This window comes from Ascidiella aspersa, chromosome 9 (assembly GCF_963924565.1).
Source record: "Ascidiella aspersa chromosome 9, kaAscAspe10.2, whole genome shotgun sequence".
NCBI lineage: Eukaryota > Metazoa > Chordata > Ascidiacea > Phlebobranchia > Ascidiidae > Ascidiella > Ascidiella aspersa.
The window spans coordinates 7,627,492-7,645,314 of NC_139455.1; the positions used below are offsets into that span (position 1 = coordinate 7,627,492).

The 17,823-nt window shown below is 34.7% G+C and overlaps 1 protein-coding gene across 1 annotated transcript; it reads left to right on the forward strand.

Moving 5' to 3' along the window:
* The first annotated feature begins 390 nt into the window (after positions 1–390).
* LOC146132148 (kinetochore protein NDC80 homolog) lies at positions 391–17,561 on the forward strand. The gene is made up of 16 exons (XM_083397227.1): positions 391–609; positions 5,021–5,136; positions 5,279–5,448; positions 8,262–8,364; positions 9,762–9,821; positions 9,946–10,042; positions 10,265–10,359; positions 10,536–10,640; positions 10,906–11,007; positions 11,685–11,828; positions 12,160–12,342; positions 13,003–13,092; positions 15,152–15,244; positions 15,596–15,726; positions 16,443–16,590; positions 17,427–17,561. Exons 1-16 carry the CDS (start codon positions 453–455, stop codon positions 17,559–17,561), a joined length of 1,929 nt encoding a protein of 642 aa, XP_083253353.1. The 5' UTR covers positions 391–452.
* Positions 17,562–17,823: the final 262 nt, after the last annotated feature.

Here is a 17,823-nt window from a genome sequence, read left to right on the forward strand (position 1 = left end):
TTTCCAGATTTTTTTACTCCCAAGAAAAATGGGATTGAAAAATGAAAATTCCCGTGAATCCCGACGAAATTTCAGTGTTCCTAATTAAGTCATTATGATGCTTAAAAATACTTTATATTAGCTCTAAACATTCAATTAAGCTCATCTATGTCTGTATCAATTGCTTCTGCAATCTTAACAGACCTTCGCATATTAAAGGCTGCACCCTTATTTGTTTTTATTTAGAAAACAAGCGCATGGAGGCGCATTTTTATTGGTAAACTATATTTAATAAGTTTTTCTGACTGGTAAACGCAAATAAACCAACTCAGGCAACAACTTTAATAGGTTTGGTAATATTTTTTTTATTTATATTAGTCAATAATCAAACGTCTTTAAAGTTTTGCTAGATGTACATTTCTAGTTTTGTAAACTTTTTAAAAGGGTTTAGTTGAATTGTGAAGCTACCAACAATGAGCCAAAATAAAATGAGTAGGCAAAGAAAAACGTCAACTGGGATCCCGACAAGCAGCAGATCGTCCTTTCAAGGAGCATCTGCAATCAAAGGTCGGGCTTCGGCTACTCCTCTGATGCGACCATCTGTTAGCTCAAGGACCTCATCTTCAGCAGGTAATTTTTTCAGTGGGTATTTTTATATAGCTTATAAATGTGTTCAACCTTATAAGTTAGGTTTGTGTTAATCTTAGCCATTAACTGATGATGATATAAGTCAGTATCAAAATGTCTTTATTAGGAATAGGATGATGGCGATTTACGTAACATATTTGACTTTGATAGTGATTTATAAGCTACGTTACAGATTGGTACATAGTATACCTAGGTTCGAGGCAGGGGCATAGCGTTGGGGTCAAGGAGTCTGTACACCCCCTTTGATATCTCAGTAAATAATGATCACCAAAACTAAAACCGTGATTGCTGCGTGGTTACAATCAGGGCGGAGGAGCCACCGTAAAATAGAATTAGCTCCAGCTCCGTAGCCATCAGGCAATTATTAAATGGCTCCGGCTCGTAAAACTCAATCCTTTGGCTCCGGCTCCAGCTCCGGTGTAGTAAACTCATATCCTTTGGCTCCGGCTCCAGCTTTGGAGCCGTCAAACACACACCCAATGACTCCGGCTCCAGCTCCGGTGCCACCAGTCACTTATTCAATGGCAAGTTTAAAAAATTGCTTTTGGCTAACTAACGTTGGAGATGAAACAAAATATAAATTTTTAGCTTTAGCACCACAAATTGAAAAATGGCTCCAGCTCCACAAAAATAATAAAAATGGCTCCGGCTCCTGCTCCAGCTCAACAAAAATAATAACAATGGCTCCGGCTCCAGAACCACAAAAATAATAAAAATGGCTCCGGCTCCAGCTCATCAAAAATAATAACAATGGCTCCGGCTCCGGCTCCACAAAAATAATAAAAAGGGCTCCGGCTCCAGGTCCACAAAAATAATAAAAATGGCTCCGGTTCCGGCTCCAGCTCCACAAAAATAATAAAAAGGGCTCCAGTTCCACAAAAATAATAAAAATGGCTCCGGCTCCAGCTCAACAAAAATAATAACAATGGCTCTGGCTCCGGGCTCCAGCTCTGGCTCCCCAGCCCTGGTTACCATGGCAACATTGCACCTGGTATTGAAAACCTGCTGGTGTTTATTGCTGCCAACGCCTAATCAGTAATCATTCTTCGTTAACGTTGTTTCCTTAAAAGTTCACTTGTGATTAAGCCAATTAATCTTAAACAGGCATGATAACGAAAAAAATAATTGTTGAAATGACCTGCCAACATCTGGAAACCAGGCATGTAATTATATACAAAATTAATATATCGTTCTCAAAGTTTTTAGTAAAATTTTACCTGGGGAATATAGTCAAGTGGAGTAAAAAAAACAATTTTAGCTAACTTTGGTACTAAACTTTTATTTTTAGTGACAGAAGTTTAGTTTTTCTTTCTAATTGTGCTGATGGGACTACCTTTCTAACTATGTAAGGCATTTTTGATTTTAGTTTGAAATAAATAAAATATTTGACAAAATCCAATGTTTTTTTTACCCTGATAAAGGTACAAAAAAAAACAATGTCGGGGAAAAAAAAACAATGGTACATTACTATTATTTATGCTAAGTTGTAGTCACCGGTTTGACTCTAAATTAAGTACATGGACTGAGGATACCTTTTCAAAGCCACAAAAGCACAAAAATATATATTTTTTTAACTTTATTGTAACAAGCACGTCATGTGAAAAATAATTTTGCTATAAAATTATTTTAGGCCAAACTTGCAGCAATTGGAAAACTTTTCAGCAACTAATTGCTCACTGCTAAATTGAAACTGAGCTTTCCCACGGCTAGCAGAGGTCAGCAGTGGTACTTCTGGACCCCAGAAGCAGTATTTCACCTCAATAATATCGATGTCTGGATTTGTTGGCCAGTCCCACGACAATCTAGAATAATTTGCTGTCTGCTCCTTTTTATGAAGGAAATTCATTTCAACAGAAGTTGCATTTATTTTTTCTTCATTGTCACAAAAAATCTTAACCACTTTTCCCCAGTAGTATGTCTTTGGACGAGGCCAAAATACTGCATAATATTTGCCGATGTCATCTTCTGTTATTTGCAACTGTGTAGGATCTGGTACACTCGTTTCTTCTTCTGAGAATTACTCTCTGATGATACTTCAGCTACTTGTTGCTGCTGTTTTGCTTTCTGAAGCTTTTTGTTTACCTTGTTTGGTTTACTATGCCTTTCTTCTATTTTTTTGCAGTAGTCTGCATCTGTCAAATTGACCCATGCATTGAAATACGCCTGCGCTTTATTGGAGTAGACCTTGTTGCTGGCCTGCCTCGTGACCTAATTATTTCTTCAAATGAAGTTTCACTCTGTTCAGGCACTAGCATAACCTGATATTTCATTCCCGTAGGTGCATAACACTGAATTTCTTGGATCAGATTAGCTAATATGTTGGTTTTGCCTGAGCTACCTGCCTCTTCATTATCTACCGTTTCTGCCATTTCCATTTGTATCACACTGTCTGCAGAGGGTTTTTCTGGATGAAATAGCAAAGGAGACTCATCTTGTTTTACTGGAAAACCATTAATTTTCCATGCATTGTAAGCCTTGAGTTTCAGTTTGTCTAATCTGGAAACTTTATACCTAGAATCATCAACGGGAAACACACCCGTTGCTAAAAAGCCTGATTTAACATTTTTTTCACTAAGGCCTTTTTTCCAGACTGAGCAAAGCAGGTCAACAAAATCTGCTTTTTTTAAGGGCTCCCTCGCGTCTGTTTGGTGGACCCTTGCATTAAGCAGCTCTTGATAGTAGCATTTTAAAGGCGCAAAACATGAAACATCTAATGGTTGCAGAACATCTGTGCAGTGGGCTGGCAACTTTAAAATGGAAATTTGGTTTTACATTGCCAATTGAATGGTTTGCAAAGACACATGAGACATGTGGCCATCAAAGATTAATAAGAGAGGTCGAATGTGGTTGGTCATTACTACAAAATGCCTAAACCAATCATGAAAAATATCAACATTAATCCACCCGGTTTCACTTACACCATAAAACGTATTTGGCAAAGCATTTGATCCTCTCCAGCTGCTTTGAAGATTCTTTCCTTTAAAAAAGATTAAAGGGTTCAATGAGGTACCATCAGCACAGCAAACAGCCAGGACGGTGGTGTTCTCCCTATTAGCCCCACAGGTTACCCTAATAGTTTTCTGCCCTATACCTCCGATAGTTTTGCATTTAGATGGATCTGATGGAAAACCTGATTCATCTAAATTCCAAAAGCATTCTGGGCGATCTTTAATGCCCAGACTTATTACTTCTTTTTGTAACATTTCATAAAAACCATAAATAACAAATGGATCAGATGTTACATTTTTCCTGGCAATTTGCATCATTCCTCCTGTTTTTAGAGTGAGACAGTGGCGTTTTAGGAAGGCTTGTGCCCAATCATACCCTGGTTTAGAGTTAGAAAAAAGTGTACTAATCTCATTCGCAACCACATAAACTTGCACAAACTCAAGAGCATTTCAAAAAGAGTTGGTCTAAATCCCATCTCAGCCATTTTTCTGAGGTACTTGGCAATAAACAACTCTTTCTTCTGACAAAGGAGTGGTACGGCCCTGCGAAACAATGCAAGTCCAAGTTTATTATCTTTCTATTTATCTGTGTTTATATAACTTTAATAGATGACTTACTAACCTGTTTTTTTCTTTGAAACTCCCCTTTACTTTCAAGAACTCTTTTGCGCAGCATAGAAATAGAAAGATGGAACTTTTTCGCTGTTGCATAAACACTTTCCTTTTGTTCTAAGACTTCCTTAACTGCCATATCCACTGTAGCATCAGTATACAGCTTAATTTTGGGTACATATTTTCTTGGCATGTTTTTTTCTTATTTTCTAAATCTGTAATCAACTAATCAAAATTTTGGGGTAAAAAAAAACATGTTGGGGTAAAAAAAAATCTAAATATCTGAAAAAGTAAAACAGTTAGCAAAATAAAGTTATTTTTGTTTAATAGACCATTGTTATGACACAACACACAACAAAGGCTATTGTCATAAACCTGCTGCTATCAGATCTGTACAAAAGTTTCTGAAGGTCTTGCAAAACTTTTTAAGATACAAATTTAGCAACTGTTGTTTAAACCAGCATAACTTTACTCAAAAAATAAAAATTAAGATGGTTGAGGGCTTGCTGGTTAGACTAAGAATGTCTTCTTAACCTGAATATGCGGTGCACATTTATTGGCGTCTTAAGTGATCTTCACCAAACTTCGATTAACATTATTATTTATGAAGTGTTGAATGTATTTGCGCCTTAGTGTGGGAAATAACTGGCGCTAACTAATATTTCGCTTAGTAAGTTGTCCTACAGACCTACACCAACTAATTAAATTTCTCGCCGAAGCCACTCGCCAGTCGGGCGAGTGGGTGTCAATCAGCACTCGCCAGGAACGATTTGCACTCGCATTGGCGAGCGGGTGAGTGCTTAAGCCCAACCCTGTATATTATAAATTTTCAGTCAAAGGAAGTGCCAGAGCGTCATACATTGGAACAACGGAACACCACATAAGTAAAGATCCGAGACCACTTTCTGACAAATCCTACATTAAGAGATCTATCTTGGAGCTTGTAAATGTGAGATTAAATCACACAATAAAAAAATGCTTTTTAAAGCCCTTATTAAATTAACTTAAGTTAAATGTTTTTAAATTTTATATTCCAATCTTAATCTCTTACATACATACCTAGATTCATTACATTTGTAAATTGTCTGCAGATACTGAATGAATTGGGTTTTCCAAAATCAATATACCCCAAGATGCTCAATCCTCCAACAAACAAAGATTATCAACAAATATTTGAGTTTTTTATTAAAAGCACTTTCGGACATTTTAAGATGCTCGGAAAGCCAGAGGAAGAGATGCTTCGCGTTGTTAAAGATTTAGGGTAAAAATATGTTAGCTTTCTGTGTTTGTTTATTGTTTAAATATTTTTTTTACAAACAGGTTTTAGCAAACCTAGACTTTACTTATGTTGCAGTTTTTGAATTTTTATCTAATTTTTGTTTGGTTTTTCCTTGTAAATGGTTACCTGGAGAACTAGGTTCAAATTACAAAATATTATTGTTTGAAATGAAAAAGTTTTTTTTAGCTTATTACTAGGGCGATAATTTTTTGACCAAAAAAATTGGGAATTTTGACCTAAAAAATTAAAATTTTGACAAATTTTGCCTAAAAATAATTAATTTTGACAAAATTTTGACCTATTAAAAATACATAGCAATCAAATTTTGTCATTTCTACTCCAATATCCCACTTCATATTTGGAAGCTAAAAAGCCAAGAAAATTACCTTTCATTTAAGCTAAGTTGCAGAAAAATCGAAGTAGAGTATTTTACGCTATAACCGATCAAAGTTTTCAAAATTTCCCAAAATTGACTGACAAATTTTACAAAAACTGAACGACAATTTTAAAAAACTGACTTATAGTTTTTTTTTTTTATTTTATAAAGAATTTATGTGCATTTTTATTCGATTCTGACTTGAAATAATTTTGACAAATTTTGACCTAACTTGTAAATTTTGACAAATTTTTGACTTTTTTTGTCAAGTCAAAAAATAATCGCCCTACTTATTACTAATTGAAGTAAATGTTTTGAAAGACAATAACAATCAGGCTTAAAAATAGAATTACATCAGGTTTTGAAACATGCACATTTAGTCACAAGTAATGCATGAATGGTTGTTTATTTCTTTAATATCTTATCACAAAACACTTAAGCACTTGAACTCATTATTTTCTTGAAACTGTTATAAACTCTTGCTAAGTTTTGTCAAATATTCCATGTTTTCATACACATTGTTGACGTTATTTAATGTACACAACACTGTATTAAATGTTTGATACCAGCAAGCATAATGCATCTATAAATTATTTGCTTGGGTATACCAATATTAGAGATAATACAAGGATGCAATTATAAGCAAGGCATTCACTGCTAGAAATGAACTCGATTTAATTGTTGTAAAGCAGTATGGGCAACTTGTCGACTATGTCGGCCAAAAAATGAGCCAGAAAACTGAAGAAATTGGTGCAAAATAAATTTAATTAAAAAAAAAAATTTTACTTTTTAATTACTTTTTTTGAAAGATCCATCTCAAACTAATAAAATTTGTTGTTTCTGAACATACTTGATCATATATATTTTTGAAATGCAGAATATGTGGAAACATTACGCACTACAGTTGGCAGGAATTAATTTTCAGTTTGGATCATAGGATTTTTGTGTTGATTTGGCAAGATCACCTATATTGAGTTAACCCTTTGTTGCCTGAATTTTGTTTCTTTAAGGCCATGCTGTTCCATCTAAGGCTAAACAAATTTTTGGCTGTTTTAATTACGTACGCGCAAAACTTAGTACTTATTTTGCTATTGTGTCTCTGTTTTAAGCATTCAGTCAATAGTCACTGATTCATACTATGGCATGTTCCACTTGTCTGTGTGACTCTAACCTCGGCAAACAATTTCTATTAAATTTGATTAAAAATATAATTATTTCAAGCAATATGTATTAAAGATTTCTCCCAATTTATTCAAAGAAATTTTTTTGCATTCTAATCTGATTTTGCACTGCATGTTTGCACACGAGTTCGCCACAAAACAGCTTATTTATGTTACAGTGATAAGAGTAAAAAAAACAGACAAGTGAACCCCAGGCCGCACTTAGTACTTTAACAGGCTCCTTAAGTATTTGTTTATGTTAAGTATTTGTTAACTAATTTACTTGTTAATAACTTATTTATCACCTAATGTTGATACAATCTAAGGAATGAACACATCATTTAACTTTAGGTGTCCAACCCAAAAAACGAAGCAATTAAGCCAAAAATGCTGGACACATCGTTTTTTTTTTTTTTTTTTTTTTTAATTTCTCCCAGTTCAAAAAAAATATGTTCTCCCAATTTTAAGAATCTTTTTCTCGCTTTTTAATTTGATTTTGAGCTGCATGTATGCACGAGTTTGCTCCAAAACAGCTTATCTATGTAACAGTGTTAGAGTAAGAAAAGCAGACATGTGCACCCCCAGTCCCCCGGACTGTACTTCAGCATACCTCATATGTATTTCTTTATGTCACAAAAAAATTTGCGCCTCCGCTGCAACTTTTTGCTAATTTATCTCCTTCTTCATAGTCTTGTTTATCGCCCAAACATGGCAAGGTTGATAAATTCCTTTGACGACCACATCAGTTAAGTTTTGGGGCACGACCAAAAAACCAAAGAATTTACGCCTAAAATGCTTGTCACCAGAAGGCTGCAAGATTCTGCCAGCCTGCCGCTAGCTATTTATTATAATTTTATTTTTATAGGCCAAGTGATAGCCATACATTTTTTGTATTGTGTTTTAAAAACTTAGCCAAGTTTAAGGTATATATACAATTTTTGTTGTGCTTATAAGAACTTTTTTCCGTTTTAATTAAATCTATTCAGCTTGAAGGCTCTATGCATACTAGGTTGCGTCATATAATTCTTAAACATTACAAAGTGTAACTTCTGTTAAATTTTACCAGATGTTCTTGAACTAATTTTTTTTACTGTATGTTCTTGAACTAAGGCCACCACTTTTAGGGATTTAAAAGGTTAGGAACACAACCTAACAATAGATCCATAAAAAATGCAGGGCTGCAACTAAAGATAGTTAGTAAACTATCCTAATTCCTAATTAAGTATATAATGTGAGTTTCACCATCTTTTTATATCTAGATATCCGTTCAATATTTCAAAAAGTACCTTAAGCAATGTCGGAACTATGAGTGCTTGGCCACAAGCTCTTGGTGTTTTATCATGGATTGCACATCAAGTCAAAGTAAGTGTTATTATTAAAATTTTTGTTTATGTTTGTTTTAAATCATTTTTTTGCTTTAGGAATTTATTAAATATTGTAAACCTGGCATAGTATACAGTATGTCATTTGCAGTGGGCATACATTTCTAAAGACTCTCCCAAAGTGAGCTTAACACATTTCTAAACCTGAAAAGCACAAAAATGTTTCTATATACACACACTTAGTTAAACTTGGCAAACACTCCAATAAAGCCACCTTTTAATAGGTTAGGAAATAGGGATGTTCAAAGTAGAATATCGAATCCTTGGATTCGAATCCAGATGGGTTTCGAATCCAATTCTGCCGTTTATTTCGGGTAATTGGAACCGATATAATTTAATGGTTTATCACCGATTGTTGCGCCTAACTGTACAAACGCGTGTGGTAAGTTGGCCTGTCGCCGCGGCGACCAATTTATAGTGCTTGCTTTAAATGTAACCTCGTAGTGCAGTGTCAGCGGTTTTTCAGGCGACCAATTACCGCGTCTCAGCGATAAAATTCGTCTAATAATTAAGTGTCAATCAAGCGTTATTGGGCGAGCGGCTAACGTGTAATGTCTGGTGTGGAATTTGCAATTTCCCTAAATGCGTTAAGTTGAAAAAGTAACATAGCGTTGCAAAACGTGCTGGCCGTCCACAAAATGCGCTATAGGGTTCCTTAAGGTCAAATTTAGGCCAATATTCAGCGAAGTTATGGAGTTATGCACAACGTAATTGTCAAGAATTCGTTATGTCAACAGTAACTTTTTTCTTTGCAGTACATTATTTGACTGCATAACAGATCATGCTAGTAAAAAAAGAAGCACTAAGACCCAACAATGCTTTCAAAAACAGGACCGAATTGCTTAAGACTTCTGTGTGCAGTGTTGCATTGTAAAAATATAAGTTTGGGCAACAACCTGGACGGTTGACATATCACAGTTTACATAACTGCTTCAAATGACAGTTGTTAAGAATGTTAAACATATGGGAGATTTTTTTTAATTATAATGTACACATGTTAGCAAATTGTTTGGGCGATTTATTGCTGTGATTGTGGGCCCTGTAGGGTAGATTAAGATTAATCCCTTCCCCAAACAAAATCGAGGCTAAATAATTTAATAAAAATATACCAGGATTCGCTATTCTGGATTCGTTATTCTAGATTCGAAACCTATTATTCTAGAATATCTTGGGATTCTACTTTGAACATCCCTATTAGGAAAATATTATCACTAATGGTGCCGGACCAGCAGTTAGGAATCACTAGTTCAGAATATCTTGACTAGTTAAAGTCACGGAACTTCATTTTATAAAAGCAAAAAGTTTACATAAAATAAAACACCAATGTTATTTAATGCCTTCCAGCCTACCTATTTAATGGAAACAATTGTTTTGTAGTACAATGTTGCATTGAATGAAGGAGTCAATCTAAGCCTAGATGATGATCCCAGAAAGGAAGTAAGCATATATATCAATTTTTTTTATCTTTTGTATGTATTTTGTGTTTATCTTGTTAAAGTTAATCCATCTGATTCTTTGTCTTGCCTGATAGATATTGTTAATGGCTAATGTATTTGTTTAGCTCAAGCTTGATTTTTTCTATAAAAGCTACGAAGAGTTTATGAAAGGAACTGATGGACCTTATCCACATTTAAATCAGCAAGTTCAACGAAAACTTGGCAAGTTTATTGATTTGCATAGGAGACTGTTCTACATTAAAAATTATTTTTTTTATTGAGACAGTAATTCAAGCCTTTTGATAAAATACCACATAAATGTTCTGTAATTCCTAAACTCCTTATTTAAAAAAAAAAAAAGTTGTAAGTCCTCGCCAAGGTTGATCAAATTTAACATTGTTACTTTGGAAGTTACTAACATTTGTTCCTCTACCCTTTTTATAGAAGTACTTGATGCCAACGCAGAAAGTGCCATAAAGGAGCTTCAGTCAATAAATATGCATCTATCTGAAGATTTCCAGAGAAAACTTAAAGACAAGGTAGTTTTTTTAACAGTTTACACACTTCTTACATTTGTTCGTGTTGTAGATTTGGAATGTTAAACTACCTAACATTAAAAAAATGCTAGTAAGTAATAAATTAATTCCCACTGGTACATACATTACATATTCGACTGGTAGTATTACATTTCTTATCTTTGTTTTGTTTCTTTTAGGAAGCCAAAGACCATTTGGCAGATGAACTTACAACACAGAAGAGCAACACACAAAAAATGCAGGACTACATTGTACAAGTTGATAAATATATTGAGAAAGTAAAGGTTAGTAATTTGCAAAGTTGACCTTAACACAGATTTTAGTTTTAAACGCAATCCCTACAGGAGTACACAAAAACAGCTTTGCATTTACCACCCAATCAAAATGCGGTTAAAATTTTAGTATACCATCTTTAATTAAGCACTATAGAAATATGTTAAAAACAGATATCCATGACCATTCGTTTAATTATAACTTCTGTTATTATACAGCTATTATACCTTCTGTTATTATACATTAATTAAAGTATATGATTGTTTTGTTTAACAGGAAAAATCGACTGAAACCAAGAACTTGGTTTTAGAAAGGAGACAGAATATCGAAGAGGAGAAAGTAGCCATCACAAAAACAAAAACTCAAATATCTCTGCAGGTTAGTTGCAAATTGGAGTGTTTTAGGTGAAACATTTAAAAATTAAAAATCCGGCATACTCTGGCATTTTGTTTCAATTAGGTTATTCGGTATTAATATGTTATTATATGTACAATTAACTCGTAATATTAGTACCGCTAGGCGCTAACAAAAACACAAATACACATACAAGGAAATTTGATGCCAGGTTAACCATACCACTTTTACTATACGGTATTAATTATAAAAAAACATATGATGGAAAGGCCTGCATCAGCCTGCATTAGCGATGCCTGTTCTTCTTGGATTAGAGTTAATACCTGATGCAAAGTGGTAGGATAGTTATGTTACTTTGGTTGCATCTTGCCGATCTGGTACCAGAATTTTATGGATGTTTCAGTCATAGTTGTAATTAACTGAACGTTTTTAACTTTGACAGTGAGTACCCAGAAAATATTAAATTACCAAGCAAAGGTAACTAACATTTTTAAAGGCAATGCTAATTTGACCTTGCATGATACAATTTTAGGAGTTGACTATACTAATGGCGTCATCTGGTATCATATCACCGTTGTTTTACTAAATATTGCCTATCAGTATCGGCATAAAATGCATAGGTAAAATACTATTAGTCATTTTTGTCATACCAAAATTGATTTGCCCAAACTTGCAATTTCACATTACCTTAAAACTCATAGCCAATGACAGCGGTGGCAGCTGAAAGGCTAAAAGTCGAACTGCAACAACTTGAGGAGTCGTTAAAATCTGAAACTGAACTCCTGGAGGACATAACGAAGGAGCTGTGGGACCGCGAAATGCAGTACGAGCAACTCGTCAGCAAGGTGCGCTTCGATTATTAATTTTCTTTTTAGCGGCCATCGGCAGCAAAGTCTTTGTTAATTTTTAATATATTTGAACCTACCACGTGTTTAAAATTTGTCAAACGCATTTAAAAGGCCAGATTTGTTTTTCTGGCTTTTTTTTTTAATATTTTTTTTTTTTTTTTTTTTTTTTTAATGTTTAATTTACATTTTTTGTTATATCCAACTTTATAGTTTCTAATTTGGTAAAATTATCACGTTCATTTTCTCCAACTTTTGTGTCGTCCACCAAATAGTTATAATATTACCATCTAATGCTTAACACATTTTTTTCCGTAATAAACATTCGAAGATGGACGAAATGGTTCGAAAGCATAACGACGAGATGCAGAAATTCCACGAAGATTTGCCGCACGTTTGCGAATCCTTGTCGGTGGAAGAACTGCGCAAACCGGGTGACGAGAAGGACTGCTACCTGCAGACCGGGCACCAGGGGGTTGAGGTTAACAACGAACGCCTGATCGCCAAAATACTGGTAGGATGTGTTTACAGTTGTGAAGATTGTATGACGTCATACTATGTAAAACGTCATACTATGTAATTTTTTTTCATTTGACGTCATACTATGTAAATTTTATTAACTGTAGCCACAAATATGAAAAAGGTAACGTTTTTTAATTCTAGCCACAGTTTTTAAAAAAAGTAAACGGTTTCAATTGTAGCCATAAATTTGAGAAAAAAGTAAACGTTTTTTACTGTAGCCACGAATTTAAAAAAAGTAAACGTTTTTAACTGTAGCTACAAATTAAAAAAAATAAACGTTTTTATCTTTAGCCACGAATTTGAATATATTGGTGCTCAAAACGCTAGCAAGAAACAACTATATTCAGTTTCCACTAGCCAGCATATTTTGTTATAAACGTTTTATTTTGGACGCTTGGTAATTATCAGGTGTACACGCACACTTACACATCAGACATCAATATCAAATACTGTTATATTTCAATAAAACCTGTTTAAATATCGTAAAAATTTATGCAGACCTTGTCAATCAACAACTCGGCTTACCTTTTTATTTTTTTTTAAAATAACATATAGTGATTTTTGATTTTATTCTATAGTTAATTACAAAAGCTCGATCATTTCCAAATTTGAACTTCCAGATATGCGTGACGCGTTTTATTTTATTTTGCAGCCGTATCTCACCACCATGAACAATAAGCTGGTCGAAGTTCAGGGTTCGTTGGATCGCGAGCTTAACAACTATTCAAAGAGAGTGCTGCAGGTAACCATAGTCGTAGGCCTTTCACTGTGAGCTGTCTAGCCCAGGGGTGGGCAATTGTTTTTTACCGCGGGCCGCATTAGAAACTAAAATGTTGTGGTGGGCCGAGTCAAAAATAGGATCTCAAATACAAGCCATATGACGTCATACTATGACGCTATAAAACAAGTAAGCTAAACACCTGTTATTACGTTGGAAGTTGTGCGCAATTGCGCAACTAAAGTCGATCTGCAGAAAAGGCGATCAAAAGGAAACGCGTGAAGCGCGTTCCAATGCCCTTTTTTGCTTTTCGAGGCTTTTAATTGCCGATGTGTTTCTTGCGATACAATGGACATATTGTAAATACGGTATAAATCGGGAGAAACTCAAACATGGCATTAACCAAATTAAGTTAACAAAATGTTAATCGGTATGTTTTAGAGCAGGGTGGTCCAAACCCAGGCCCGCGACATCATTTTTCGTGGACCGCGAAGCACTGTTGAATTATTGCAATGCGTATACCTTTAAGCTTTTAAGGGTTTAATCAAAGAAATATAAGTGAACAACGAACAGCAAGCATGTTCGAATTGTTTGGTTATGATTACATTTTCTGGTTACACCATTAAATAAAGCAGTTTACTATCGCTCATCAAGTTTGGATCTAGGGGGTGACAAGAAAGACTAATTTTTTATATGTGTTAGACCGGTTTGAAGGTCGCAGAACGTCCTACATGGAACTTTTTTAAATAGCCGTTTTGCGAACTTATAAGTTGTATTTGCGTTGTTTTTCGTCTTTTTGATATGAAAATAACATAAAACGTACGACCCTATATAAATGATAATTTTTGCAACTTTTAGGTAAATGAACAATAAAATATATCGCGCTTCTGGAAAGTATTGTTTTTACAGGTTTTCACTGTGACTAAAGGCTAACGCCCTGACGTTTTCCTGGTGCAATTTTAGCAAATTGATCTAGTTAAAAAGCATTTTACGCCTATAAAATGCAGTCTTCTAAATTTGTCAAATACATAATTTTTTCACCCTTTTTTTTTCGCGCGCACCATTTTGCCACTCTCATTTATCACTCGATTCCATTTGCCACAAGTTCGACGAGAGCAGCAGGTTTCTGGAGCTTATATGCTCCTGGCACGCATGTAACACTTTATGTGGCCCGCAAAGAATATGCACGAAATATTGTTGCCCGTGATGCTGTCAACCTTGGACCACCCTGTTTTAGAGGTTGGAAACGGCCGCTATTTTGTTCATATTTTAAGGAAGGAATACATTTGATCGAAGCGCAAAAAATTAATTTGCAAATATTAAGCCAAGTTTGACAATTTTTGTTTGGAAGAGTGTCACAGTGCAGAGGGCAACTTTTGTCTTTAAGGACGCTCAAATACACGTGGAACTTACGCGAAAGACGAAAGAGATTCGCGCGAAACGCAAAAACAATTTCCATTTTAGTCTTTAAAATAGGCTAAAAATGGAGTTTGGCGGGGACACAGATCCACTGGAAAAGAGTGGATATTTATGTTTCAACAAACATGTAGAAGGTCGCCCTGGTTTGTATTTTAAGAAAAATGAGCCGCGGGCCGGATTGAAATGCTTGGCGGGCCGTATTTTGCCCAGGTCTGGTCTAGCCGCTCTAGCGTACGATTTACATTTAAAAAAATCGAAAAGTTTAAAAGTTTCAATATCAAATATTCATTTCAACATGATGGTGGAGTTACTTTGAGATAACTGAGCACATTTTTTTTATAATTTTTATGTAATTTTAAACTAAAATATCATAATTAATTTTGTTTGAAGTCTGAAAAAATACAATTATTATTGTTTTTAAAACATTATTCATAGTAAATATGCTGTTGCTGTCAGCCATAGCAATAGCACATACTTAAAATAAGTTTTTCCGGTATTTATTTGTTTTATACTGTTGTTAAATCGCCGAAACGTCGATTAAAACAAATAAATACCGGAAGAACTCTTCAATATCAGTATATTATTCATAGCAGTTATTACAGCAATATTACTTTAGTGTTCGTAATGTGACTATTTAAAATTAAAGCATTTGTAATCTCTCTAGGATAAGGAAGTGTTGGAAGACTTGGAAAAGAGCAGAGAAACTTTACAGAAACAACTTGAAAAAGTAACGTCGGAAATTGAGTTTTTGCAAAAGGCAAGAATTAATTTAAGATTCGTCTTCTCTCCATACCATTGTATTCTTACTGTAACCTGAGACGATATATGAATGCGACAAAGTTATTTTTATTTTTATCTTTTTTTAATTTAAAATAACAATGTGGTTACAACTTTTTGTCAAATTTACTTTTATTTGTTTGACTGTTTAACGCCGGGGATTAAATTGTATTTTTTAAGTCGAAAAACTAAACCTTTAAATGCTGCGACATCGCCTAATTCAATCATGTAGTAGGTATTCATACGATTTTATAAAACAAAATTACATAACGTAAACCGTGGCGAATTTGTTGTATTTAAAGCCGTTTTTTTATTTCCCATTGGTATATAGGAAACCAGCAAAGAAGAACAATCAAATAAACTGGAAATCGAAAATAAGCAAAAACAACTGGAGCAATTACAAGTTATAAGTTTGGAATCTGCTGAAGACCTGGAAAATCAACACAAGTCAATAAAGCTAGAGTAAGCTTTTTTTGTTATTTTACCTGTGCTACTTTCTTACGGTTTCAGCGATGAGTAACACGTTTTGTGGCGTCTCGTAAATAGTCAACGCTGATATTAACTTTTTATCAGATAACCGATGCCTTTATTAACAACCAGTTAAATATATTGAGCTAACATATTTGATTTGTTGTAAATCACAAAACATGGTTATCATAGCCTAACTTTTACGGGGCAAACTTTTTGAGCCACGGAACACTTTGCAGTTAAATGATTTTGTGGGACACCAAACAAAATGTTAACAATAATAATGTACTAAATCAAACAACACAGCAACAATTTATTCACTTTTAGTTTTTTTCTGATGTCTTGGCCTGTTTCGATGAGCATTGAGCAAACAAATAATAAAATATTTGTATCAAACAGTCCCGCCCACGCAAATGGAACATTCAAATTAGTGAAAGCTTCCATGAAGCAAAAGCAATTTACGCGAAATAAACAAGTGATTTGTTTTCAGTGTTACATGGAGCATTAGTCAAATTAATATTTTTTTGCGGAACACGTGGCGATATTTTGTGGAACACTAGTGTTCCGCGGAACACCGGTTGAAAATCACTGCCTTAACGACTTAGATATAAGAACTAGAAAGATCTTAATTGCTTCATCATTTATCCAAGAATAAACCACTTAAAGATTTCCAAATTGGTGTATTCTAAACTGCAATGTCTTTACTTTAGAATCAAGCAGTCGCAGAAATCTTTCGAGGAGCGTGAATCCAGTTACACGGAATGCTTGCAAAAGATGGAGCGGCGGAATCAAGAGTTCCGCGACAAGGTCCAGGAAATGGTGCAGAAATTGGACGACACATTTAAGCAGTCGGAAGAGGTAAAAAATATATTTTTTCGTAATAACCTTTTCAAAAGCCGCTTGAATAAGCCAAACTCACAACTGAGACCGAAGCTCAAAGCTTCCGTGTGTAGTGTTGTAGTAGGAACGAGTCAGACAGGCTGTCCGGTACGCCAGAAAAAACAACAGCTCGGACAGCGTTTTAAGGCAAGCCAATTTTACGCGCGATATATTATGGCAAGTTTTATACCTTAATGGTAAAACGTGATCCAATGTACCTTCCAAAGAGAAAGCACTGGCGGCTACAAACGGGCAAGTTTACAAGTTTGCTTCGACGAGCGCCAGATTTACTTTATCAGCTTTGTTTCTGTTATTTCATTTCTGCCTCTCCGACCTGTATGCATTCCCGCACTGAAACCCTGTTTCGACGTCGCAAGTTAAAATTCGTACACGTAACTGTAAGGTTTGTCAAACATTTCCTAACTGTAAGGTTTGTCAAATAAGTTGTTCTCTTTGGGTACCAAGCAAATCTTATTTTTAAACTTGATAGAATCGTAGTTAACCCGGGGATTTGATTCTAATAACATTGCCATTTCTTACTATCTTACGATTGTGTGTTTTAAAGCATTTAGTACTGTATAATGACAGTGTTAAACATTTTTGTGGTTCACGAGCCCTATTTTCCCCTGTTTTGTCGCTAGTATGGCCGAACTTAGTTTATGAAGAACTGACTCACTTGTGAAATTTTTTAAACAGCAGTAATTTTCATAAATTTCAGCCAGTTACCGCAAACTGATTCACATTAATCAGAATTAACACTATTTTATACAACAGCAGGCAGCAAGCCTACATAATACCAATCTCCTGCATTCTAGGGCTTCAAGCAAAACATCGAAGCGAGACTAAGTCAAATCAATGCCCTACACGAGCGAGCCAATCCGCTGATCAAGCAACTTCAAAGCGATTCCGAAAACTTGCCAACGCCTGTCACCTTGCCCAGTGTTGGATAAATGCTCGCCTGTCTTTCGTCGCAGCACTATTTTTCTGTTCATTCTTCTTAAAATACATTTCTGTTTATAGCTCGCTTGAAGCTTGTTCATTTAAGAAAGATTTTTTTGATTTCATTAGACACCAATGTGTTCATTTGGTACAAAATCACAACACTTTTACCTGCAGGTTGTTAAAGAAAAAAAGAAGTAATTTAAAAAATGGATATTAGTTTTTTTCTAAATACGCAAACAAATAAGGAGACAAATGCTTTTGTTTTATTTT